Below are 27,083 nucleotides of genomic sequence, written 5' to 3' on the forward strand. Positions count from 1 at the left end.
TGTTGATTCTCTAGATTTCTTTGCCTGCTAATATTTCTGTAGGACTTTTTCTGATCGATTTCCCCCCCTTTGTCTCGTAGACATGTTGAGCGTGTATGTATTTCTGACTGATTTCCCGTGTATTGGTCTCGTAGACATGTTGAGCGTGTATGTATTTCTGACTGATTTCCCGTGTATTGGTCTCGTGGACATGTTGAGCGTGTATGTATTTCTGACTGATTTCCCGTGTATTGGTCTCGTAGACATGTCGAGCGTGGCGAGGGCATCTCTGCTCCTGCTTTGGCTCTCCTTCGCCTGCTGCCAGGAGGCCGAGTTCCCAGAGTTCACCTCAGAGACGCCCATCAACAACGTGGTGCAGGACCCCCGCACGGGCCGCGTGTACGTGGGAGCGGTCAACGCCATCTACCAGCTGGACGACGCGTTGACCAAAGAGCAGAAGGCCGAGACGGGGCCCAAGAAGGACCGGCGCACCTGCACGCCCCCCATCAACGGCAGTCCGTGCCGTGATCCCGTAGACACCAACAACACAAACAAACTGCTGTTGGTCAACCCCTCCAACAACTCGCTCATCGTCTGCGGCAGCGTCTACAGGGGCATCTGCTCGCTGGTCCACCTGAGCAATATTAACCAGCTGCTCTACTACAGCGACAGCAAGGGAGAGAGGACCTATGTGGCCAGCATCGAGGACGGCGTGTCGGTGGTGGGCGTGATGTCTCACCTCTTCATCGCGGGGAACAACTTCACCGTGTTTCTGGTGGGCAAAGGCTATGGCAGCCTGGACAGTTCCAAGCTCATCAGCACGCGGATATTGCAGAACTATGGCGAGTGGGTGGCTTTCGAGAGCGTCGTGGAAGCCTCTACTCTGCAGGCCAGGGCATTCGTGCACAAGTACTTGCACGACTTCCGCTACACCTTCAAGGACCAAGGCTTCGTCTACTTCCTTTTTTCGAGGACAATGGGTGGCACTGACAATAAGAACTTCACTTTTATATCACGCCTTTGTGAGGAGGATGCCAACTACTACTCGTACACGGAGTTGCAGCTCAACTGTGGCCCCGACAACCGCTTCAACAAGGTGCAGGCAGCCTATGTGGCAAGCCCTGGGAAAGAGCTGGCCCGCAGCCTGTCCGAGTCCGGCTCGTACGGCAACGTCCTCTCCTGGGACAAGGTGTTGTTTGTGGTGGCCAGCCCTGACGAGGATGAGACCGAGTCAGCCTTGTGCTTGTACCCCCTGAACAACATCAACAAGAGAATAGTGGAAATCATTGGTGCCTGCTACAGTAGCTCAGGAAAGATTATCGGGAAACCTGCAGTGGATATTCCTTACTTACCAGATGACTTGTGTATTACGCGGGACGTAAGTTGAACTCTGTTGTAATAATATTATATATATATAATATCTGAGACAGGCTAGTTATCATGCTATTGTAATAATATGCTGAGACAGGCTAGTTTTCATGGTATTTTGTAAGGTCCAATTAAGGTTGTCGTTTCTGTCGTTTGCAGAAAGATATCGTGACTCAGTATAAGTGTGGTGCAGACTTTCTGCCCTCCCCCCTGGCCAGCAAGCCAGCATTTGCCTTGAAGGCTGAAGCGATCTACACACGGAAAGGACAGTTGACTGCTGTGGCCATCGCTGTGGAGCATGACCACACCATAGCCTTCTTAGGCAACTCTGTTGGAGAGGTGTTCAAGGTAAACGTGATGTCGGTCATTATGTATTTTAGTAATCTGATGTTGTTTGTTGCTATCTGTGATGTCAGTGATTATGTATTTTAGTAATCTGATGTTGTTTGTTGCTGTCTGTGATCCCCTGTCAGTTGATGTCTGCTCTTTTTAAGCATGGAGGACTTTCAGTTTCACTCAGACTGAAAGTGAACTGACACTTGAGTTTGATGTTGGATATTTAACTTGCCATAAAAACACATAAAATGCTTTCACAGGTAATCTGAGGTCACCCGTTTGCAACAGGCGTCAGTGGTATTAGAGACATAGTTTGGAGGTTTTAGGATAATGCGCCGGTGAACCACCAATAAACATTAAGGCTCAGAGGGGAGCCACTATAAGACAATAAAGCTCTCTAATCAGGGACTTAACTAGAGCGTCTCTTAGGAGTCGCTATAGCAGACCCTCACAGATAATACTGTGCGCACCTCATTTCATGGGTTTGAGTTTTAGTTATGTTCTGTTGACTGAGACCAAATTTACTCTGAACGTTCATTTGACCGAGTGCTGTCCGCCTCCAGCTGCATGTGTCAGGCTACCCATACCCAGAGGTGTACAACAGGGGTCCCGGCGACACAACTGGTGATGCTGTTAATAAGAACCTCTTTTTTGACACAAGCCTGAGCCACCTGTACATCACAACCAAGAAAAAGGTAAGAGATATACCACATCTCTAAGTATGTTATTGCTGCAAACTCTCTATTTTTGTAAATGTGTAAATTGTTGTGGCTGCAGTTGACATTGTGTTGGCTGGTGGAACTGTTTTTGTTGTTGATGGCTCCCCTGAGGCCTGCTGTCTGTTTTGTTTAATGGAAAGTCTGAGAAACAAGTTAGTGTTTTAATCAAATGTTTTTGTCAAGTCCTGTGACCTTTCTGTGGGTGTCCTGCTAATACTTGGCTGTTGTCCCACAGATCACCAAAGTTCCTGTAGTAAAGTATATAGTATATGGGTGTCCTGGTGTCCTGCTGATACTTGGCTGTTGTCCCACAGATCACCAAAGTTCCTGTAGTATAGTATATAGTATATGGGTGTCCTGGTGTCCTGCTGATACTTGACTGTTGTCCCACAGATCACCAAGGTTCCTGTGCAGGCCTGTGATCTAAAGAAAGACTGCCAGTCATGCGTGGGGCTAAGAGACCCGTACTGTGGTTGGTGCGTGCTGGAGGGCAGGTAAGAACTGTATGCCGTGCGCCATGAGCAGCAGCAGGCTCTTGGCCCGACCTGGCTCAAGATAGAAGTTCTTTAGCAGAGCCTGCAGATTGCAGCACCACTGGATGGATTGCCCAGGCTAATGGCCATTTGTAAAATAGGTGCACCAGGAGGTCAGACTGCCGCCGTGCTGAGGAGAAAAACGGCTGGCTGTGGAGTCCCAAGCAGCAGTGCGTCAAAATCGTCTCTTTCCATCCCCCGAACCTCAGCTGCAGAAAGACTCAGCAGGTAGTAGTCAATCAGCATACTCATAATGCATACTCATAATGCATACACATAATGCATACTCATAATGCATACACATAATGCATACTCATTGCTCAATCGTCCTCCTTAGTAGAGCTTAATCGTTTTTGCAAGGTTTCCCTGAGGACACTGCATGCTGTGTATGGGTTTTTTATGGGTGTATTGGGTTATTTAATGGAATAAAGATTTGATTATACAATCACAGTACCAGAGCAATAGTCAGAGAAGAATCTGAGCATTTTATTGCATGGATTCATCACCTTGGAGATCCCCATAATCAATACGTCTGAAACTATTTTACAGATTATGAAATTGGAGATTAAAATGTCTCTCTTATGGGCCTGTGTCACCTGCAGGTGGATTAAAATGTCTCTCTTATTGGCCTGTGTTACCTGGGGATCAATAAAGTATCTATCTATCTATCTATCTGCTTCACCTGCAGGTGGACATCAACATCCCCTCGCTGCCCAGCATCAGCCATGCTGACCGCCTGCACTGCTCCTTCGGCTCCTTCTCCAAGGGCAGCGCAGCCGTGAGCGCCTCCATGGTGACCTGCAGCCTGCCCGAGCCGCCCGCCATCCCACCCACACCTGAGCAGCAAGGTATGTCCCTCGGGACTCCTAATCGGCAGCAGCAGCAGCAGTGTGCACACCTTCCCACATGGCCCGTGTGTGCACACCTTCCCACATGGCCCGTGTGTGCTAAACACGGCGTCCTCACGCGTGTCTTCTGTTCTGCAGATGGCCGTCCTCACGCGTGTCTTCTGTTTTGCAGATTTCGTGGCCGTGCCTGTGAAGGTCTTTGTGAACTCAACGGTGGAGGTGGCTTCCAGCGAGTACAAATTCTACAACTGCGCAGCAACCATTCACAAGGCAAAGAACACCCCGTGAGTTGCCCCACCACACCCACACCCCCCCCTACCCTCCTGTTGTGTCAGCATCCAGGTGTTTGTGCTGACGATTGCAGGTGTAGTGAATACAGGGATGCATATAAACATATTAATAAATAAATGTACATGTGTAAGGCCTCCATTTTATTCATACACTATGATGCATGACTGCTGTAAGAATTGAATACGCTTCTTTAGATACCCCTAGCAGTTTTTGTTATCTGTTTTTCCAAGGATGAGGAAATTGCTTTACTTTCCTATTCATTCATCAAAATGAAAGTCAATCTTTTTTCTGCCCCCGTTTCCCCCATATTCTCTTTAGACGAGGGGGAGAAACATCTGATGAATGGCTTTGGGTTTTGTTCAGGAGATGTTTGGAAGATTTATTTTGCTCTTAGTATTAATACACTCTGAGAGATACAATTACAAACCCACGCACCTACAACCCCCCCCCCCCCCTCCTCCCCAGGTGCCTGTCCTGTGTCAGCAGCATCTGGGGCTGTCAGTGGAACACGCGAGACCACACATGCAGCGACATGAACGATCAGGACACCGACCCAAACATCATCCGACACAAACAAGTAGGACACGCTGCTTTTCCCAGCCATCTGAAACGCCAGCTCTCTTCGCTTCCTTTCCTCCTGCACAAATGAATGCTTGTATTGGGGAGAAAGAGCCAGGCCATGGCAAGGGTGCTGGGGTTGTGTTTTTATTTATTTATGTTTTTATTTATTTATTTATTTATTTATTTATTTATGTATTTATTTAGTGAGTGCTGTGAATAGTAGAGTTTGTAATGCATTAATGACTCATGGCACTCAGAAAACAGCAGCTCTTGGGTTGCAAAACGCACACGCACGCACACACACACACACACACACACACACACACACACACACACACACACACACACACACGTGGCTCTGGGTTGAGCTGGGAATGGGAATGAGCGAAAAATTTATAGAGGGTACAAATCCGATGTGAAGGGAGTCAGGACATGCAAAACACACGCGCACACACACACACAAACAAACAAGCAAGCGCTCCGAAAATACACACACACACACACACACACACACACACAAGCAAGCGCTCCGAAAATACTGCCACTCCTCTCCTCCATTCCCCACGCAGGGAGCAAACTGTCCGAGATTTGAGAACCCCGACCCAATCCTCATTCCTGTCGGCTACAAAACCCAGATCAGCTTTGAGGGAATCAAGCTTGACCCATACAAGGTGAGTCTCACCACTGAATTGCACTTTCATTTGATATGTTTTTCAGCACATTTCCATTGTGTGGAATAGGGGAGACTCACTCTGCAAAACTACAACTCTGTGCTGAGGGCATTCCAAAAAGCACAAGATCGCTCATACAGAATTGTTAGCGGTCAATACTTCTTTCTGTCTTTTGTTCTACTGTCTCTCTCTCTCTCTCTCTCTCTCGCACTCGCTCTCTCTCTCTCTCGCTCTCTCTCTCTCTCTCTCTCTCTCTCTCTCTCTCTCTCTCTCTCTCTCTCTCTCATTATGCACTGTGAGAACATATCCACACCACAGCAAAGCAGGATTGTGAGGGAAAGTGGTTGGATTTGGAGGCTCATGGTGTGCTGTGCTTCCAAAAGGAATCTCCCATGAGCACTCTGAGGCCATTCACTGTCCTTCTGAGCATGAGCAATGCATTCCTTCACCTTGACATTTTAATGTTTCACTGGATTCCCTCCCATACACATACCAGAATCATGAGTTCACCATCGGCACAGACCTGATGACCCACACCGAGGAGGAGGTCAAGTGGGAAGGTGGACCGTTCTACCTTTTCTCTGGATATGAGGTGAGGCTCGTGATCCACAGATCATCAGGTAGTCATGCCCATGCACGTTTGCAAAGGGAATCCCTGCTAATCAGGAAGTGCTGTGGTTAGAGACCAAGCCCTGACTAACCTCCCTCAGACAGAATTCTACTGTAGCGTGCAGTGAGCGTGGTGTGCTGGAACCACCGCACACAGAGTTATACTGTTGCATGAAGTCAGTGTGTTTATCTTTTGAGTTATTTTGTCTACATTGAAGGTAATGGTCCTTGGCAAGGCATTTGTGTAGCGGAGGTCAGTCCTTATGGCAAAGACACGTTCACTGACTGGGTGCACATTTATACCGTACACAATGAAAAGTAGTGGTCATTTAAGGCCAGAGTCCTGCTTCACCTATGAGAAGTAGTGGTTATTTAAGGTGCAAGACCGTCTGACACCCCCTGCTGGTCACACTCCCCAGCCTTACATGCCTTCTCATGAGATCATCTGCTCCCGTGTGTGTGTGTGTGTGTGTGTGTGTGTGTGTGTGTGTGTGTGTGTGTGTGTGTGTGTGTGTGTGTGTGTGTGTGTGTGTGTGTGTGTGTCTCCCCTGCTTTTGTGCTTTTACTTCCTTACAAATGGAAATGAATAGAAAAGGTAAAAAAACAAAAACATTTTGCTCCTTGCAGCAAAAGGGAAGCCGCCCCCAGCTACAGTCTTGTTTTGCGCTGAATTCTTTAGCTGTGAGGCTGAGCGCCTGCCAAGTGTATTCAAAGGGATCGCGGCACAGAGAGAAGAAAGCAAGCAAAAAGCGCTGCCTGTAGAAATGAAAGATGATCTTTTTCAACCATCGTCGTGGGCTGAGGAGTCCAAACAAATATGGGGGCCCTGCTTGTGCTCGATTGCTCACTCACTCCCGATATTCTCTCTGTTCTCTCCCTGCAGTTTTCTTATGACAAAGCACATGAAACCAGCGTTCTCTTTCATGTGAAAGATAAATACTCAGGGAGGAAGATCGACAGCTTGCTTAACGGTAGGTTTCACTCTACAGGAAGTTGTACGAAGATCACTGGGACGTTTTGGACTATTTTGTGGTGTTGACATGTAATTGCAGAATGTTGGAAGTAGCCAGACTTGTTTCTGTGCTCTCCTGTAATCAGCAAGTGTTCCACATAGTACCTGCTGTTAATCAGTGTGAAGAATGTAAGATTACAAAATCATATTTCTGCACTCTTTGTTATGCTCTGTAGTCTTTGATAAGAACCTCTAGTCACTCAGCTGAGAGCATTGCCTGTATCACCCTCATACATGGAAATACTATAAATTGGTGTGACTGGCAGAGTCCTAGAAACTGAGATCATTAGCCCAGAGCCTGAGTTATCACATGAAATTGCAACCTGTATTCTAATGAGTGGTCTACTGCTCTTTACACATATCTTGGCAGAGGAAACGCTGTTTGCTTTTTAAGTAGATGGGCTTCAGTGACCTTAATCCCTCATTGTCCTGTCTTAACGTGTCCTCAATTTGTGTCCATCCACGTGCAGTCACCTTATATAACTGCTCTCGGGGCCGGGAAGACTGCAGTCTGTGCCGGAACGCCGACCAAAGCAAGTACCAGTGCGTGTGGTGCGCCGCCAAGCGGACCTGCGTCTACAAGGAGCTGTGCTCGACGGACGAGTCTCTGCCGTGTCCAAACCCCAAAATCACAGAAGTGAGTTGAAACGATGGCAACATGCAGAGCTCCAGCATATTCATGCCCTGGTTGACCTCCCACAGGACTTGTATTAAATTACTTTGAAGTTTCATTTTGATTATTGTCTTATTTCGTCAGCTGCTTAATAACTGAGGTGATGTACCCACCAGCGTTTAATACCCTTTCAGTGATTTCAGTTCAGATTTTTACATGTGATGGTTCAAGCTTGAGGTTAACAGGAGAGTTGACATCACTCGGCCTCTGAACAAAAGCAAGCCAACGACTTGCAATAACTCCATTAACCCAAGGCAGTATGAAACATTGCATGTGGCATTTCTGATTTATCCCCCCCCCCCCCCCCCTCATTTTGTGCAGATTATCCCTCAATATGGACCTCTGGAGGGAGGGATTGCCGTCACCATCAAAGGCTCCAACCTGGGCATCCACAAAGAGGACATCAAGAAGATCACGGTGGCCAGAGTTCCATGCGTGCACCTGGACCAACACTACTCCGTCTCCACCAGGTAAACACCCCACCCCACCACCCACCCCCACCACCACCTCACTGGTCCACTTCCCTTTTCCGTGTCAGATGTGTGAGCTTTACCGTTTGCACCTTCCCCCCTCCCAGAGTGGAATGGAGGCCATATGGCAGGTGTGCGCACCTGCTCTCGGTGACTTGCTGTGTGGGCTACTTCTTGCAGTGGCCCCCTCTCCTGCTGCCAGTAATGTTATTTCTGCCTCCCCCCCCCCCCCCCCCCGCACATGTGTTGGGGCACCATATGGATGCACACAGGAGGGGGGAATTTAGGACGCAGCTTTTAATAAGCGGCAAAGTATGGACTGCAGTCTGCTTACAGTCACAGACTTCATCAATTCTGTTTTTTTCCCAAGTCACTGAGGGAGTTTGATGGATGAATTGGGTCGTTTGTCCATGTCACTGTGTTGTTGGGGAAGGAGGGTGATTCCACACAGCAGGTGCTGATCTGTTTGCTAAGTTGCTGGCTTGCCGATGTGGCACGGACATGTTGACTTGCAGAAACGCCCAATGCAGTTCTCATCCAGCCAGTTCCACGTCTCAGCCAAAGCTCTTAAGCTGAGGTGTCCACTTGGTCCACTTGGTCCACTTGGTCTTGTTTTCACACGTGAAGGCTGGAGTTGAGCAGCTGGGTCAGGCCCACATTAGCACTCACTGCACACCACCTCTGTTCTCTGGTGAGAAGGTGAGCGCTATTGATTTCAGGGGCTGTGGTGCAAACAGTAGACAGCAACTTCTTGGGTAGTTGGTGGGCAGCTTGGTGTTACCCTGGGTTACAATCCCTCATTGTGTTACTGCTCTTTACCCGCGCCTCTCTCTCACTCTCTCTCTCTCTCTCTCTCACACTCACTCTCTCTCACTCACTCACTCACACTCTCTCTCTCACTCTCTCTGTCACTCACTCACTTACTCACTCACTCACAGTGAAATTTGATTTAAAGGAAAGGTATCAGAACATGTGCAGATGTTGTCTTTTTAACAGTAGATGTTGTCTTTTTAACAGTATATGTTGTCTTTTACTTTTTAACAGTAGATGTTGTCTTTTTAACAGTATATGTTGTCTTTTACTTTTTAACAGTAGATGTTGTCTTTTTAACAGTATATGTTGTCTTTTACTTTTTAACAGTATATGTTGTCTTTTACTTTTTAACAGTAGATGTTGTCTTTTTAATAGTAGATGTTGTCTTTTACTTTTTAACTGAAGATGTTGTCTTTTTAACAGTAGATGTTGTCTTTTTAATAGTAGATGCAGTCTTTTTAACAGTAGATGTTGTCTTTTTAACTGAAGATGTTGTCTTTTTAACAGTAGATGTTGTTTTTTTAACTCTCTCTTGTCTCTCTCTCTCTTGTTCCAGCGTGGTGTGTGAGATCGGCCCGCTGGTCCCAGGCAGCCCGGTCTCTGGTGAGGTGGAGGTGCTGGTGGAAGGGGGGAAGAAAGGGACTTCATCAGTCACTTTCACTTACCGGGTAACAGATCTTCCACCCCGTTACTTACCGGGTAACGGATCTTCCACCCCGTTACTTACCGGGTAACGGATCTTCCACCCTGTTACGGCCTAAGAGAGGCCGAGGGAGAACTAAGTGGGGAGGAATAGATGTGAGAGGGGGTAGAGGAAGCAGGAGGGATGAAAGAAATTCACCCTGCACGTTAATTTGCCTTGAACTTCTTTAAACAGTTGCCATCCGTTTCATCACTTATTAGTTAAGTACATACACACACACACACACACACACACACACACACACACACACACACACACACACACACACACACACACTATCAACACATTCCACAAAAGTCCCTGTGGTTAATAAGACTGAAGGCTTATTGGTAATACAGACTGGTTTATATTGCTGTGTCTTTAGACCAGATTACATTTTAACATGACACATTAACCAAACGTACCAGCTTAATGCTGCACTCATTTAGCAGCGAATGGAGCCTTGGTGCTGGGGTTGCCTGGCTCCTCCCAGTGTCGGCTCAGCAAACTGAGAAGTGCCGTCCCAGGCTGGACTCGGTGAAGCCCTGTGGATACTAATTAGTTGTGTTCTTTTTGATGACCCTTCAAGGTTGCAACTCCATGGTCATTTTTAGAAGCTGGTTTAGTGGTCCATTACTAGGCTTTATGTTCTAAGTATAGTATGGTATATTAGCATTCTAGTAAATGATATAGTAGGATAGAATATCTATTAGTACAGTATATTTTTTTCTTTCCTCATCATTGAGTTCTGTCTGTATCTAAACGTGTCTTTTTTGGTTAATAACATGCTGTACAGGTCACTCTGAACATTTCCAACTTTGGTCACCCTTCCGTAGGACCCTAAACCCACCCAAGTGGTCCCACAACAGGGCCCCAAGGCTGGAGGAACGGTCATCACCATCATGGGACATGACCTGAACACGGCCTCCAAGGAGGCCCTCCAGATCACAGTTGGAGCGGTGCCATGTGAAGTGTAAGTACACTAATGGGTCTTGGTGCCGTGTGAAGTGTAAGTACACTAATGGGTCTTGGTGCCGTGTGAAGTGTAAGTACACTAATGGGTCTTGGTGCCGTGTGAAGTGTAAGTACACTAGTGGGTCTTGGTGCCGTGTGAAGTGTAAGTACACTAGTGGGTCTTGGTGCCGTGTGAAGTGTAAGTACACTAGTGGGTCTTAGGTGCAAAGGGGCTTGTTTTTGGTGCTCCATTGCACAGATAAATACTTTGAGCGGCTGACATGATGGCACCTTTCATCAAGCGTATTGGTCTCCTCTGAGTCCTGCCGCAGAAGGTAGGACTGGACTTGGCAGGAGAAAGAAACCTGCGAACAAGCGAATCCGGCGTGACCTTGTTTGGCCTGCTTCTGACACAGAGCTTGTCACGCTCTCACCTGCAGAGAGACGTTCGGTACCAACATCACCTGTAAGACGGGCTCGTACCTGGCGGGGGAGAAGATGCCCTCTTCGTTGCTTCCGGTCACGGTGAAGTATGGGAAGCTAACCACCAAACAGGTGCCCCAGGCCTTTCAATTCCTGGAAGACCCCGTTGTGAGTGACCATCAGCCAAGAAAGAGCTTTGTCAGGTAATGACACCTTTGTGTCTGTTATGCTGTGTGTGGGTGTGTGTGGGTGGGTGTGTGTGTGTGAGTGTGTGCGCGTGCACGTCTGTGTGGGCCGGGCCATGGCTAGCTTGTGTGAGCTTTGACAAAGATATATAGTGCAACCGGGAAGCATTCAGACCCTTTCAAGTTTTCCACATTTTGTTATGTTTCAGATTCATCTTGAAATGGATTCAATTTGGGGTTTTTTCTCATCAATCTACATACAATACTCCAACACTGTTAGTTGTTCCAAACGTTTACATTTGAGAATGATTATGGCTACCATGCTCTTGGACACTTTCAATGCTGCAGAATTGTTTTTGTATACTTCCCCAGTTCTGTGTCTTCACACAACCCTGTCTCGCAGGTCTACGAACAATTCTCTCGACCTCGTGGTTTTCACTCTGACATACACCATCAACTGTGAGATCGTATATAAGGAGATGTCTACCTCCCCTAATAATGGGCAATGAATTCATTTAGGCACAGGTGGACTCTAATCAAGTTGTAGAAGCATCTCAAAGACCACTGATAGAAGTAGGATGCACCAGAGCTCAATGGCAAGTATCATAACAAAGGCTCTGAATACTTATGTAAATTGAATATTTCTGACTTTTATTTTTTATACATTTACAAAACACTCCAAACACCTGATTTTTTGTGGAGTGTTGGAGTATTGTGTGTAGATTGGTGAGAGAAAAAATGAACTGAATCAATTTTAAGATGAGCCTGAAACATAACAAAATGTGGAAAACTTGAAAGGGTCTGAACACACTCCGGTTGCACTGTAGATGTTATATAGTCAGATCATGTAAAATCATGTTACATATTTTTGATTGGGTATTAACTACAAGAGTCAAGAGTCATGTTTATTGAGTGTCAGGAAAATATATCATATCAAATAATTTTGAGAAATAGGGAAAATCTCCACTGTGAGACTGCGCAACTCCTGATGTGTTGGAGCAAGTTTGGCAAGTGTGGAGTAGGTGCTGGAGTAGGTGCTCAACAGGGTGTGTGTGTGTGTGTGTTGCATTCTTCTTCCAGTGGCGGCAGAAGGATCATGGTGACGGGCAGCGGGTTCAGTCTCATCCAGAAAGCCTTCATAAGGGTGAACGCCTCACTGGACGAGTTTTCCCAGGTCTCCTCGCCCATGGAGGTCTGTCCCGTCCACCCGCATGTACACCACCATCTCTCTCTTTCTTTCTCTTTCTCTCTTTGTCTTTCTCTCTTTCTCTCTTTCTCTCGCTTTCTCTCTCTTTCTTTCTTTCTTTCTTTCTCTTTCTTTCTCTCCCTCTCCCTTTCTTTCTCTCTCTCTCTCTCTCTCTTTCTCTCTCTCTCTCTCTCTCTCTCTGTTCCCCACAGTCATCTCTGCTGTTCTGTGTTCTCTCTCTCCCTCCCTCCTCCATCTGTTTCACACTCTCACCCACTCACACATAAACCCACTCTCGTAGCACAGAGAATACCAATAAGTTGCAAATCCGCAGCCGTGCCGAGCGCCAGCTCAGAGAACTCATGCAGGTCTGACTTGATGCGCTTGTGGAGGGAGTCGCGAGCACTTGGCCCTGATACCTTGTGGCAGGATAAGCAGTGAATGTTTTTTGTGTGTGAGTGTTTCATTTCATTTCAGATGCCTGAATTAAAGTTCCAGCAGATTAGACTGGCTAAGGCCAATGCGACACTCGCTCACTCACTCACACACTCTCTCACCCTCCCTCTCACTCTCTCCCTCTCCCACTCTCTCACACTCTCTCTCTGTCTCTCTCTCTCTCTGTCTCTCTCTCTCCCTCTCCCTCTCTCTCCCTCTCTCTCTCTCTCTCTCTATCCCCTCTTTCTCTCTGTGCTTTCTGGGTGGCGGTACTGTGACTAAACAGCCCTTGGGGGCATATGGGGGAGAAGTGGCAGATGAAGCTGTGGCTGCCACCCTGGCTCTCATTGGCACCACACTGTTTGCTTTTACTGTGCGTGCGTGCGTGCGTGCGTGCGTGCCTCCTTTTGACGTGCAAGCAGGCGGACACATACACACGGCACATTTTCATTTTTCAGCTTCTACTTTGCTCTCAGACACACACACACACACATACACCCACACACTTCTCCACACACCCACACACTTCTCCACACACACACACACATACAGCCACACACTTCTCCACACACACACACACACTTCTCCACACACACACACACACCACCTGATCTATTGACTGAATTCTCACTCTCTCTCGCATTCCTGTGCTCACTTGTTTTTGTGCTCGCCTTCTCTCTTCCCCCCCCCCCCCCCTCTCTCTCTCTCTCTCTCTCTCTCTCTCTCCCCCCCCCCCCCCGTCTCATAGTTTCAGCAGCCAGCAGTGAGTAAGAACGACAGCACCCTCGTCTTCCTCTCTCCACAAGTGAAGAAGAGTGATGAAAGCCAGTCCTTCTCCACCTTCCTCCACCTGGACAAGATGGTGGTGAAGCTGCAGCCGTTTGATTACCTTCCAGATCCCACCTTTGACAGTTTCCCAAACAAGATGATCAATGCAAACAGCACCATCAAAGTCACCGTTAGTACTTTTGCCCCCTTTTCTCCCTCACAGTCATCCATTTAATCAGCTTTTGAATTCAAATTGAATGAAGTTGAAATATTAATGCCAGTGCTGATTTTATGATCATCATAAAAAATCATGATCTTATACTGGTATGTTGATTTTAGAATTGTGTAAATAGTATGTGGATATATATAGGTGAATATGCATGCATTTATGTGGATATATATTGGTGAATATGTACTGTATGCGTTTGCATAAATGTCTGTTTACAGGTACATCTGTATGTTTATGTACGCTCTCTCATCTTCATCTTTAGGGTCGAGGGTTTTCCAAGGCCATGTCGGCGGACGAAGCGAAGGCATTTGTGGGTGACGTATCTTACTCGGTCAACACCCTGGAGGACGACAAGCTCTACCTGGAGCCTCCATCCCATCACAGTGTGCGCATGACCAGCGGCTCCACCTCTGAGCCGCTGCCGCTGAAGGTACGACCGGAGCGCTCTCCCCTCTTGACCAGCGGCTCCACCTCTGAGCTGCTGCTGCTCTCCCCTCCTGACCGGTCCTCCTCCTACAGCCACATAACGCAGCCCCACGCACTATTCCACTAACTACAGCCACATAACGCACATAACGCTCTATTCCACTAACTACAGCCACATAACGCACATAACGCTCTATTCCACTAACTACAGCCACATAACGCAGCACCACGCTCTATTCCACTAACTACAGCCACATAACGCACATAACGCTCTATTCCACTAACTACAGCCACATAACGCACATAATGCTCTATTCCACTAACTACAGCCACATAACGCATATAACGCTCTATTCCACTAACTACAGCCACATAACGCAGCCCCACGCTCTATTCCACTAACTACAGCCACATAACGCAGCCCCACGCTCTATTCCACTAACTACAGTCACATAACGCAAATAACGCTCTATTCCACTAACTACAGCCACATAACGCAGCCCCACGCTCTATTCCACTAACTACAGCCACATAACGCACATAACGCTCTATTCCACTAACTACAGCCACATAACGCAAATAACGCTCTATTCCACTAACTACAGCCACATAACGCAGCCCCACGCTCTATTCCACTAACTACAGCCACATAACGCACATAACGCTCTATTCCACTAACTACAGCCACATAACGCACATAACGCTCTATTCCACTAACTACAGCCACATAACGCAGCCCCACGCTCTATTCCACTAACTACAGCCACATAACGCACATAACGCTCTATTCCACTAACTACAGCCACATAACGCAGCACCACGCTCTATTCCACTAACTACAGCCACATAACGCACATAACGCTCTATTCCACTAACTACAGCCACATAACGCACATAACGCTCTATTCCACTAACTACAGCCACATAACGCAGCACCACGCTCTATTCCACTAACTACAGCCACATAACGCACATAACGCTCTATTCCACTAACTATAGCCACATAACGCACATAACGCTCTATTCCACTAACTACAGCCACATAACGCAGCCCCACGCTCTATTCCACTAACTACAGCCACATAACGCACATAACGCTCTATTCCACTAACTATAGCCACATAACGCAGCACCACGCTCTATTCCACTAACTACAGCCACATAACGCACATAACGCTCTATTCCACTAACTACAGCCACATAACGCACATAACGCTCTATTCCACTAACTACAGCCACATAACACAGCACCACGCTCTATTCCACTAACTACAGCCACATAACGCAGCACTACGCTCTATTCCACTAACTACAGCCACATAACGTACATAACGCTCTATTCCACTAACTACAGCCACATAACGCACATAACGCTCTATTCCTCCACTAACTACAGCCACATAACGCACATAACGCTCTATTCCACTAACTACAGCCACATAACGCACATAACGCTCTATTCCTCCACTAACTACAGCCACATAACGCAGCCCCACGCTCTATTCCACTAACTACAGCCACATAACGCACATAACGCTCTATTCCTCCACTAACTACAGCCACATAATGCACATAACGCTCTATTCCACTAACTATAGCCACATAACGCACATAACGCTCTATTCCACTAACTACAGCCACATAACGCACATAACGCTCTATTCCTCCACTAACTACAGCCACATAACGCACATAACGCTCTATTCCTCCAACTTCAGCCACATAACGCACATAACGCTCTATTCCTCCACTAACTACAGCCACATAACGCACATAACGCTCTATTCCTCCACTAACTACAGCCACATAACGCACATAACGCTCTATTCCACTAACTACAGCCACATAACGCACATAACGCTCTATTCCACCACTAACTACAGCCACATAACGCACATAACGCTCTATTCCACTAACTACAGCCACATAACGCACATAACGCTCTATTCCACTAACTACAGCCACATAACGCACATAACGCTCTATTCCTCCACTAACTACAGCCACATAACGCAGCACCACGCTCTATTCCACTAACTACAGCCACATAACGCACATAACGCTCTATTCCACTAACTACAGCCACATAACGCACATAACGCTCTATTCCTCCACTAACTACAGCCACATAACGCACATAACGCTCTATTCCTCCACTAACTACAGCCACATAACGCACATAACACTCTATTCCACTAACTACAGCCACATAACGCACATAACGCTCTATTCCACTAACTACAGCCACATAACGCACATAACGCTCTATTCCTCCACTAACTACAGCCACATAACGCACATAACGCTCTATTCCACTAACTACAGCCACATAACGCACATAACGCTCTATTTCACTAACTACAGCCACATAACGCACATAACGCTCTATTCCTCCACTAACTACAGCCACATAACGCACATAACGCTCTATTCCACTAACTACAGCCACATAATGCACATAACGCTCTATTCCTCCACTAACTACAGCCACATAACGCACATAACGCTCTATTCCACTAACTACAGCCACATAACGCACATAACGCTCTATTCCTCCACTAACTACAGCCACATAACGCACATAACGCTCTATTCCTCCACTAACTACAGCCACATAACGCAGCACCACGCTCTATTCCTCCACTAACTACAGCCACATAATGCACATAACGCTCTATTCCACTAACTACAGCCACATAACGCACATAACGCTCTATTCCTCCACTAACTACAGCCACATAACGCACATAACGCTCTATTCCACTAACTACAGCCACATAACGCTCTATTTCACTAACTACCGCCACATAACGCACATAACGCTCTATTCCACTAACTACAGCCACATAATGCACATAACGCTCTATTCCTCCACTAACTACAGCCACATAACGCACATAACGCTCTATTCCACTAACTACAGCCACATAACGCACATAACGCTCTATTCCTCCACTAACTACAGCCACATAACGCAGCACTACGCTCTATTCCACTAACTACAGCCACATAACGCACATAACGCTCTATTCCACTAACTACAGCCACATAACGCACATAACGCTCTATTTCACTAACTACAGCCACATAACGCACATAACGCTCTATTCCACTAACTACAGCCACATAACGCACATAACGCTCTATTCCTCCACTAACTACAGCCACATAACGCAGCCCCACGCTCTATTCCACTAACTACAGCCACATAACGCACATAACGCTCTATTCCTCCACTAACTACAGCCACATAATGCACATAACGCTCTATTCCACTAACTATAGCCACATAACGCACATAACGCTCTATTCCACTAACTACAGCCACATAACGCACATAACGCTCTATTCCTCCACTAACTACAGCCACATAACGCACATAACGCTCTATTCCTCCAACTACAGCCACATAACGCACATAACGCTCTATTCCTCCACTAACTACAGCCACATAACGCACATAACGCTCTATTCCACTAACTACAGCCACATAACGCACATAACGCTCTATTCCACCACTAACTACAGCCACATAACGCACATAACGCTCTATTCCACTAACTACAGCCACATAACGCACATAACGCTCTATTCCACTAACTACAGCCACATAACGCACATAACGCTCTATTCCTCCACTAACTACAGCCACATAACGCAGCACCACGCTCTATTCCACTAACTACAGCCACATAACGCACATAACGCTCTATTCCACTAACTACAGCCACATAACGCACATAACGCTCTATTCCTCCACTAACTACAGCCACATAACGCAGCACCACGCTCTATTCCACTAACTACAGCCACATAACGCACATAACGCTCTATTCCTCCACTAACTACAGCCACATAACGCACATAACGCTCTATTCCTCCACTAACTACAGCCACATAACGCACATAACGCTCTATTCCACTAACTACAGCCACATAACGCACATAACGCTCTATTCCACTAACTACAGCCACATAACGCACATAACGCTCTATTCCTCCACTAACTACAGCCACATAACGCACATAACGCTCTATTCCTCCACTAACTACAGCCACATAACGCAGCCCCACGCTCTATTCCACTAACTACAGCCACATAACGCAAATAACGCTCTATTCCTCCACTAACTACAGCCACATAACGCACATAACGCTCTATTCCTCCACTAACTACAGCCACATAACGCAGCCACACGCTCTATTCCACTAACTACAGCCACATAATGCAGCACCACGCTCTAGTTCTCCACTAACTCTATGCCATTTTGCTGCTTGAAAAAATGAATTAAAAGAAGCCGTGCCCTCCGGCGTTGGTCGGTTGCCGTGTAATTGGCGATTGCTTTTTAAAACCGGTTGTGTTGGCTCTGTTCTTTCCTCCCTCAGATCAAGTTTGGAAACAGGGAGTGGGTGGTTGGCCATGTGGTGTACGAGAGTAAATATGAAGTCCCACTGGCCATCATCATCCCCGGTGTGATCATTCCCATGCTGCTGATCATTGCCACGTCAGCCTACTGCTACCGGTAAAGAAAACGTGTTTTGAAGTGGTTTACTGATGAGCTACGAGAGATGTTTAAACAGGGGGTAGACATTGACGAATTCAGATTTTATGGTTGTTTATATTGCCTGAAGACGAACAAAATGCTCAAGAACACTAAAAATAAATAAACTGTTTCACAAGATATCCAGTATCCTTTGTGTGTGTGTGTGCGCGCGTGCATGCATCAAGAACACAAAAAGTAAATAAACTGTGTCCATAACTGTTTCACAAGCTATCCAGTAACCTTGCCGTGTGTGTGTGTGTGTGTGTGTGTGTGTGTGTCCGCCTGCTTGCACGTCAAAAGGAGGAAGAGTCAGCAAGCTGAGCGGGAGTACGAGAAGGTCAGACACCAGCTGGAGAATCTCGAGGAGAGTGTGCGAGACCGCTGCAAGAAGGAATTCACAGGTCAGCGCCCAAACATCCGCCTCCATTTAGTCAGGCTGTAAAACATGGTGGTCAAACTCCCCTGGTCTGTCCTTTCTTTCCCTACAAACTATCCATCTATGTTCCTGTAGCCTCACTGGTGCCTACAGTACAAGCGCTACTTCCTATCAAACCCCCCCTATAGTTGAGCTGAGGGGGCACACATGGTCTACTGAGAGGAAAAGTGTTTAACTGAAATGCATAAACACCGTAACTATTTGAACTATTTTGTAAGTAGCTTGGGAGAAGACACATGCAAATGTAAATGTCTCCCATGTTCTGGTCTCTTCCGCACAGATCTGATGATTGAAATGGAGGACCACACCAACGAGGTCGGCGAGGGCCGCATCCCCTTCCTGGACTACAAGACCTATACGGACCGGGTCTTCTTCCTGCCCTCCAAGGATGGAGCCAATGACGTCATGATCACGGGCAAGCTGGACATCCCAGAGGCCCGGAAGGCCGTCGTGGCCCAGGCCTTAAACCAGTTCTCCAACCTGCTCAACAGCAAGACCTTCCTCATCAATGTAGGTCCACAGCGGCTGCTTCAAATGATATGGGCTTTATCATAAATAACCAAATAAACCATTTTCTCTTTTTGGCAGCCCATGCTTTCAACCATGTCATTTATTGGTCATGTTTGCAGTTCATACATGAATTCCAATTGAAGTATGAATGTTGCCACTTCATTTGCACCCTTTAGACATTTATCTGATCCAGATTGATCTGAACCTCTCGATACTGTGTTTGTTTGTGTGTTTGTTTGTTTGTCATCCAGTTCATCCGCACCCTTGAGTCGCGGCCGGACTTCAACGCCCGGGCCAAGGTGTACTTCGCCTCTCTGCTGACGGTGGCCCTGCACGGCAAGCTGGAGTACTACACGGACATCATGCGCACGCTCCTGCTCGGCCTCATGGAGAGCTACGTGGACAGCAAGAACCCCAAACTCATGCTGCGCAGGTAGACCCCCCCCCCCCCCCCCCCTCCTCACCTCGCCTCGCCCCCTTCAACAGGCAACAGATGCTCTGCCATCTGAGAGGCTGTGCCACTGCCCCAGACAAAGGACAGACAGACAGACAAACAGACAGACAGAATTTGTTCTGAACTGAATCCAGAATCTGTTACGTCCCTCAACTACCTTTGGTGGTGCTGTTTCCTTCATAGACCTCTGAAGTTCACCTACAAAAAAGAACCAAAATGGCCATCTTTGCCCATATAAGGAGATCCGTTTGTTATTGAAGCTAACTACCTATGGCAAGTTGCATTGCAAGTTAGCTCTGGGGTAGCAAAAATCTAAGTGTGCCACCTTCACGCACCGGAGATCACAGTATCCACTCAAAGGCAGAGGACAAAAGTGTGTTCAGGAAAACGTCTGCATTTCAGACTTTTTCATCCCAGCGAGAGTTTAACAGGTGCGATAATTCAAAATCCCCCATGTTATTTTCCCATAGGAAAAATCGCCAGATACCGGATGTCAGAGATGGCACACTGTTAAAATGAATGTATTGTCCCTATCTTGACACAGATATGTGTTAAAAAACAACGCAAGTAGTGTTGTTTTCAATGCAAGTTGGGTTATTTCAACACATATTGTGTAACAAATTAAAAAAAAGAAACAACACAAACTGTGTTGTCCCTATCTGGACACAGAGATGTGTTAAAAAACAACGCAAGTTGTGTTGTTTTCAACACATCCGTTTTAAGAGTACAGCTTTTTTGTAGGCTAACTTCAGAGGTCTATTGTTGCTGTTGCTGTCTCCTTAATTGTGTACAGGTGTGGCCTGTTAGGAGTGGGCAGAGCCACCCCTTTAAATATCCGTGCAGTTGATGGAGACTTGTGTTCCACGCCTATTGTTGGTCTTCCTGTGTTGAGCCTATTCTGTTATAGTTAAACTCCCTTTTTCTGTTTTGTTTTGTAATTTACCCCATTGTTCATAACAAACCAGTAAACACAGCAGACCATAATTATCTAACAAACATATTCATCAGTCAGTGTCAGCATCGGAGGTGATGTAATATTGGTGGTGGCATTTGCATACGCAGCATTTGATATTCATCATGGTGATGATGGCAATATTATAATAATAATAATAATAATATTTGCCTTAGTTTTGGGATTACAATGAGTAATTGCATTGAGTACTAACATCAATCAGCAGATAGACTGTAGGATTAATTCTTAATTTCTTACTGACATTAATTTGTGGAGCTATTATATGATGAAGACTGAGTTCACCATACAGTGCCTCTGATTTGGTAAACATAATGATAGTTCCATTATTTGCCTGTTGCCTTGATTAGCAAATAACTGACAATTAGATGCAGCAATTTGTAGTGCTATGTACATCCAGAGAAAAGAAAGCACTCAGAGCAGTATTTGCACTCAAATGATTTTGATTATAATTGTGCGTGAAACCGCGACTCTTCCTGGACTCCTACTGTTCGCTCTCTGTGAGCACGAGCAGTGGGCACGCCTGACTGATATTTCACGCTGATTTACGGATGGTCGAGATGGGAAACGCACGCACAAAAGCGCTAACCTACTCGCTGCTTCTCTTCTCACCCCTTTAGGTCAGAGACGGTGGTGGAGCGGATGCTTTGCAACTGGATGTCCATCTGTCTTTACCAGTTCCTCAAGGTAAACGCGCTCACGTGGTCGCCGTGACAACCGGCCGCTTGTGAAGAGCTATGGGCCCGGCCTCCGCTGTGGCCGATTGGCGGTGTATTTTTTATATAGGAAATTGCCAGCAAGCTGTTTTGACATCCCAAACAATGACTCAATTTGTCTCCGGCCAGTGGGAGCCATTTTGAATGTAGTCATAGTCACAGTCACAGGTTTAATAGCCAAACACTGCCTGACGCACCATAAAATGATGTCCACTCAATTCAGAAGATTTATAAACGCTTCAGACAAAGGCTGAGAGGAATATACATACACACACCATAAAACATGAACTATAATTGAGTTGATTCTGGTTTCTAAGAGCACTGCTGTGCCTTTCTGTCTCTCATAGGACACTGCGGGCGAGCCCCTGTACAAGCTGTTCAGAGGCTTAAAGCATCAGATCGAGAAGGGCCCGGTGGACGCGATGGTCAAGAAGGCCAAGTACACGCTGAACGACACAGGCCTCCTGGGAGATGATGTGGAGTACTGCGTGCTGGTAAGGGGGTGGTTTAGGCTCAATGGTTACCATAGTTACCAAACACCTGACACCTCCACAGACGGCCCTTCATTTGCAGAGCTGATTGTTGTTGTCTCTGTTTATGGTGGCTGATTTGCACATCATTTTTCTTTTTTATCAAATGTGAACTTTTTTGTCACCGTGTCGCAGTGGCATTACAATTTTTTGTCATTACATTTTGCAAAGAGAAATCGGAAAGAGAGCTTAATAATCGCAAGTCACTAATGCCCAGAGTGCTGCTGCACACGATGTTCGAGCAGATTTCACATTATTCACATCACGCCTTCTCATGAGTTAACGCTCTCTGTTCTGTTCTGTACCTCAGACTCTGCAGGTGTTGGTCCACGGGGAGGGTCCGGACATCACACCAGTGAAGGTGCTCAACTGCGACACCATCTCCCAGGTGAAGGAGAAGGTCATCGAGCAGGTGTACAGGAACACACCCTACTCACACAGGCCCAAGGTGGACAGCGTCACTCTAGGTGAGCCCACCATGTACTGCAGATAGATAACGTGTGCTTTAGGGTTCTTGTCTTATTACTTGACTTGACTCATAAGAATTGAGTTTCATATGCACAATAAAAGTACTTCTTGTCCAACGCTGCATGGAACAGACTGAATTGGAGGCCATTTCTCTACATTTAATCATGAATTGGAGGCCATTTTTCTACATTTAATCATGGCTGATTATACAGGACGGCTGGTAGCCTGTAAAGTGGCTGTATGTCCAGGCAGAACGCTGCGTTCAGGGTGCTAATCAGATTCCTACATGTGGGTGTGCAGCTGAAAGGTTGCTAAAGCGCTAGTGCGCTAGCATTGTGCGCTAGGCTGGAAATGAGAGTTGAGAGTGAGGCATGGGCATTCCAAACGGAGGGCAATCCAGTGTACTGGTTGCCAGATTGGGCACCAAATTGAGCGTATGTTTCTAATGGACAGCATCTTCAAGGCAATTGAACAGCATATTGGATCGCAGCACTGACACGCATGGTGGCCAATGTCAGAAGGTGCTTTAGGCGGTTCAGACCCCACATACACATACACATACACACACACACACACACACACACACACACACCTATTGTATGAATATCATGTTGTGCGGCGACAGAGAGTCTGACCTCTGTGATCTGTGGTGCAGAGTGGCGCCCCGGCTCGACCGGACAGATTCTTTCTGACCTGGACGTGACCTCGGTGAAAGAAGGCAGATGGAGACGAATGAACACTCTGGCCCACTACAACGTGAGTACTGCCCAGTCTGGAAGAACAAGTCCGCTCCAAGGGAGGGAGTTTACAAAGTGAATCTTTTGTTATAGTCTGGTGAAAAGTGGAGAAATGTCCGTCTTATCTTGGAATGTCATGCCACAATCAGCCTTCAGCACAGTTTAGCCACCTGATTTTTATCGACACTCAGATCAACATCTAATTAAGAGTTAATCAACTGCTCATTAAAACCCAGGCTGATGGGTGGAGGCAATTCATCAATGCTCAGACTTAATGAAAAACAGACCTTAGGGGGTTTTGCTGTTCTTTTCCTAATGTGTGTGTGTGTGTGTGTGTGTGTGTGTGTGTGTGTGTGTGTGTGTGTGTGTGTGTGTGTGTGTGTGTGTGTGTGCGTGTGCGCGCGCGTGCGTGCGTGTGTGACAGGTCCGAGACAATGCAACACTGGTGTTGTCCAGAGTTCTGCACACTCAGCAGTCCTTTGACCAGAATCAGGACAACCATGAGGAGAGTAAGTGATCGCTGCAGCCACATTCCCTTGCTACAATCGGCTCAAAAGCTTAAGAATAGAATGGCTTAAGATAAGAACGACCAACTCCTAAAACTGTGTGTGTGTGTGTACACAGTTGGCACACAACAGATATAATGTAAAATGAGAGTCATTAGAATGGGAAAACGTAGCTAGACCAAGGTCTGTGAATTCACTCAGAAACTTTGTTTTGTTTGTTTTCCCAGGAAATGCTTTGCTGGACGAAGACAAGGTGTTCCATCTCGTTCGGCCCATGGATGAGCTGGACGAAATCAAGTCCAAGAGGGGGAGCATTAAGGACAAGTCCATGACCAAAGCCATTACGGAGATCTATCTGACCCGTCTGCTCTCGGTCAAGGTGAGCCACCTGCGCTTCTGACCATCAAAAATGAGTCCCTTGCAGTCGCCGCCCACTTTACTGGAACATTTCTTATTAGTAGTCATCAGGCATCAGTGCTGTTTCTGCTAATCAGTGGCTCTATCCTGCACTAGCTGCACTGCTAGCTCTCCCATGGGGCGTGGTAGTGTATTAGTTCACTGAATCCCAGCTTTTGTTGGCAGAGATTTTTTGTTCATATATTTTCCTTTGCTTGGATCAGTCAAATAAAAACAAATGCGTGTGGGTGTTCCAGGGCACGCTGCAGCAGTTTGTTGACAACTTCTTCCGGAGCGTTCTCTGCTCGGGGGCAGTGGTCCCGCCGGCGGTCAAGTACTTCTTCGACTTCCTGGACGAGCAGGCGCTGAAGCACGACAACGTGGACGAAGAAACTATTCACATCTGGAAAACCAATAGGTGCGCATCTCTTTCTTTTCTCTCTCTCTTTCTTTGTCTCTCTCTCACTCACTCACTCACACTCTCTCCCTCTTTCTCTCTCTCTCTCTCTCTCTCTCACTCACTCACTCACACTCTCTCCCTCTTTCTCTCTCTCACTCACTCACTCACTTACTCACACTCTCCCTCTTTCTCTCACTCACTCTCTCCCTCTCTCTCTCTAAACTCACTCACACTCTCTCCCTCTTTTCTCTCTCTCTCTCTCTCACTCACTCACTCACTCACTCACTCACACTCCCTCTCTCTCTAAACTCACTCACACTCTCCCTCTTTCTCACTCACTCTCTCCCTCTCTCTCTAAACTCACTCACACTCTCTCCATCTTTTCTCTCTCTCTCTCTCTCTCTCTCTCTCTCACTCCCTCTTTCACTCTATTTATTCCTTTCTTTGCTTCCCTCTTTCCCCACTACCTCTGCCTGCCATCAGAGCCAACCAACCAGCCAAATGCTGCCAGAGCACATTCCCGACTCGTGAGAAAAAAATAAAACAAAACCATTTCTGCTCTTTTGTATTCCTAATGACTGCGGCTCGGGGCCTCTGGGCGCATAAATTAGCACAGAGTCGATGTTTGTTTATTTGAGTTAACGCGTCGCCTATGGATGCCAGTGATTGACGTGTGGATCAGGGACTTGTGAATGGGGTGATGAGCAATACAATTACACCGTCGACTTGGTCGGACGTGTTTTTCTTTCCTCAAAGCAGCAGGGACCTTTCTATTAAGTATGAAGGCATGAAGCAGCCAGACTATCAAACAAACATGCTAATTATGTCCCCTGCTAATTTGATTAAAACCATTATTTTCCATTGTACATCTCTGAGACTGCTGGCTTGGCCCCTCAGAGAGTCCAACCAATCCAATGTGAGTCCCAGAGTTCCTCATCTCAATTAGGGCACCCAAAAAATCTGATGAGTGAAATGGATAAATAAATGAAAAAGCCAAGTAATCTCTCTTTTTTTCTGAGGTTGAAATGTTTTCGGCATGAAATGAAATGAACCACACGCTGGTCCCCTGAGTGTGTGTGCTTCGACTGACTAACAAGGCTTGATATATTTTTTGTGTGTGTTGAAATGTAAACACCGGGGTGTCTTGAATAAGTTACTGTGTCAAATGTGATGAATAAATGATACATGTGCCCATCTTAAGGAATCTTTGACAATTTTACCCCAAGAATTTGTATTATTCTTGTTCAAATATTAAGCTGAGTTGTTGTGTGGTGTAAACAAGTGTGAATGCTCTCTTGTGCGCTGAAGTTTCTTTATGTGCTGCAACGCTAGTCTCAGTGATGCCTGTCTGGCAGCAATGCTAACGTTAGCGCCAGAAAGGGAGAGACTGACGTTCTGCTTATCCACACAGCAATGCTAACGTTAGTGCCAGAAAGGGAGAGACTGACGTTCTGCTTATCCACAGCAATGCTAACGTTAGCACTGACGTTCTGCTTATCCACAGCTTGCCCTTGAGGTTCTGGGTGAACATCCTAAAGAACCCGCACTTCATCTTCGACGTCCACACGACTGAGGTGATGGACGCTTCGCTCTCGGTCATCGCCCAGACCTTCATGGACGCGTGCACCAAAACTGAGCACAAACTCAGCAGGGTGAGAGTCTGCAGACCCACCACACCATGGGCCCCACCTCACACCATGGGGCCCCCCCTCACACCTCACACCATGGGCCCCCCCTCAGAGCAGGAGAGCCTGCAGGGACACCTCACACCAATGAGGACAGCTGGATAGCATGTCAGCATTCAGCTATTAAGGATAGCATTCCATTATCTTTACTATGTACATATTATATTTCCCCTTTTTAGGACTCTCCCAGCAACAAGTTACTCTATGCAAAGGAAATCTCTACCTACAAGAAGATGGTGGACGAGTGAGTGGTATTTGCATTGACACAGACCAGGGTTTGGATAATCAGATAAAAGCATGTGGATACTGATCATGTATGATGGATCTTTATCTTATCTCTCTCTCCTCTCTCTCTCTCTTCCATCTCTTTTCTTCTCTCTTCCCTCTCTCTTCCCCTCTTTTTTAATGTGTTTCCGTTATAGCTACTACAAAGGCATCCGGCAGATGGTCTCAGTCAGCGATCAGGACATGAACACTCATTTGGCTGAAATATCGAGGGTAAGAGTACCGGAGCTCACTGACTCCATTTAAATCTTAATAGCTCTCCTGGGGCGGCTGGC

The 27,083-nt window shown here is 46.6% G+C and overlaps 1 protein-coding gene across 1 annotated transcript in view; it reads left to right on the top strand.

Moving 5' to 3' along the window:
• plxnb2b (plexin b2b) overlaps positions 1 to 27,083 on the top strand; it is a 112,483-nt gene that overhangs the window by 84,876 nt on the left and 524 nt on the right. The window contains exons 2-34 of the mRNA XM_042109659.1: positions 243 to 1,357; positions 1,507 to 1,695; positions 2,247 to 2,378; positions 2,796 to 2,896; positions 3,037 to 3,163; positions 3,624 to 3,783; positions 3,956 to 4,067; positions 4,540 to 4,651; positions 5,205 to 5,306; positions 5,803 to 5,898; positions 6,799 to 6,886; positions 7,398 to 7,564; positions 7,922 to 8,070; positions 9,440 to 9,551; positions 10,402 to 10,538; positions 10,960 to 11,145; positions 12,208 to 12,319; positions 13,497 to 13,706; positions 14,008 to 14,175; positions 18,558 to 18,694; positions 19,016 to 19,116; positions 19,432 to 19,661; positions 19,913 to 20,094; positions 21,706 to 21,772; positions 22,149 to 22,295; positions 22,642 to 22,798; positions 23,455 to 23,555; positions 23,961 to 24,045; positions 24,270 to 24,421; positions 24,696 to 24,856; positions 26,343 to 26,490; positions 26,703 to 26,767; positions 26,946 to 27,021. Of these exons, the coding sequence (XP_041965593.1) occupies positions 243 to 1,357; positions 1,507 to 1,695; positions 2,247 to 2,378; positions 2,796 to 2,896; positions 3,037 to 3,163; positions 3,624 to 3,783; positions 3,956 to 4,067; positions 4,540 to 4,651; positions 5,205 to 5,306; positions 5,803 to 5,898; positions 6,799 to 6,886; positions 7,398 to 7,564; positions 7,922 to 8,070; positions 9,440 to 9,551; positions 10,402 to 10,538; positions 10,960 to 11,145; positions 12,208 to 12,319; positions 13,497 to 13,706; positions 14,008 to 14,175; positions 18,558 to 18,694; positions 19,016 to 19,116; positions 19,432 to 19,661; positions 19,913 to 20,094; positions 21,706 to 21,772; positions 22,149 to 22,295; positions 22,642 to 22,798; positions 23,455 to 23,555; positions 23,961 to 24,045; positions 24,270 to 24,421; positions 24,696 to 24,856; positions 26,343 to 26,490; positions 26,703 to 26,767; positions 26,946 to 27,021 (5,384 nt within the window). The remainder of the gene's footprint in view (positions 1 to 242; positions 1,358 to 1,506; positions 1,696 to 2,246; positions 2,379 to 2,795; positions 2,897 to 3,036; positions 3,164 to 3,623; positions 3,784 to 3,955; positions 4,068 to 4,539; positions 4,652 to 5,204; positions 5,307 to 5,802; positions 5,899 to 6,798; positions 6,887 to 7,397; positions 7,565 to 7,921; positions 8,071 to 9,439; positions 9,552 to 10,401; positions 10,539 to 10,959; positions 11,146 to 12,207; positions 12,320 to 13,496; positions 13,707 to 14,007; positions 14,176 to 18,557; positions 18,695 to 19,015; positions 19,117 to 19,431; positions 19,662 to 19,912; positions 20,095 to 21,705; positions 21,773 to 22,148; positions 22,296 to 22,641; positions 22,799 to 23,454; positions 23,556 to 23,960; positions 24,046 to 24,269; positions 24,422 to 24,695; positions 24,857 to 26,342; positions 26,491 to 26,702; positions 26,768 to 26,945; positions 27,022 to 27,083) is intronic.

This window comes from Alosa sapidissima, chromosome 11 (genome assembly GCF_018492685.1).
Source record: "Alosa sapidissima isolate fAloSap1 chromosome 11, fAloSap1.pri, whole genome shotgun sequence".
Lineage (NCBI taxonomy): Eukaryota > Metazoa > Chordata > Actinopteri > Clupeiformes > Clupeidae > Alosa > Alosa sapidissima.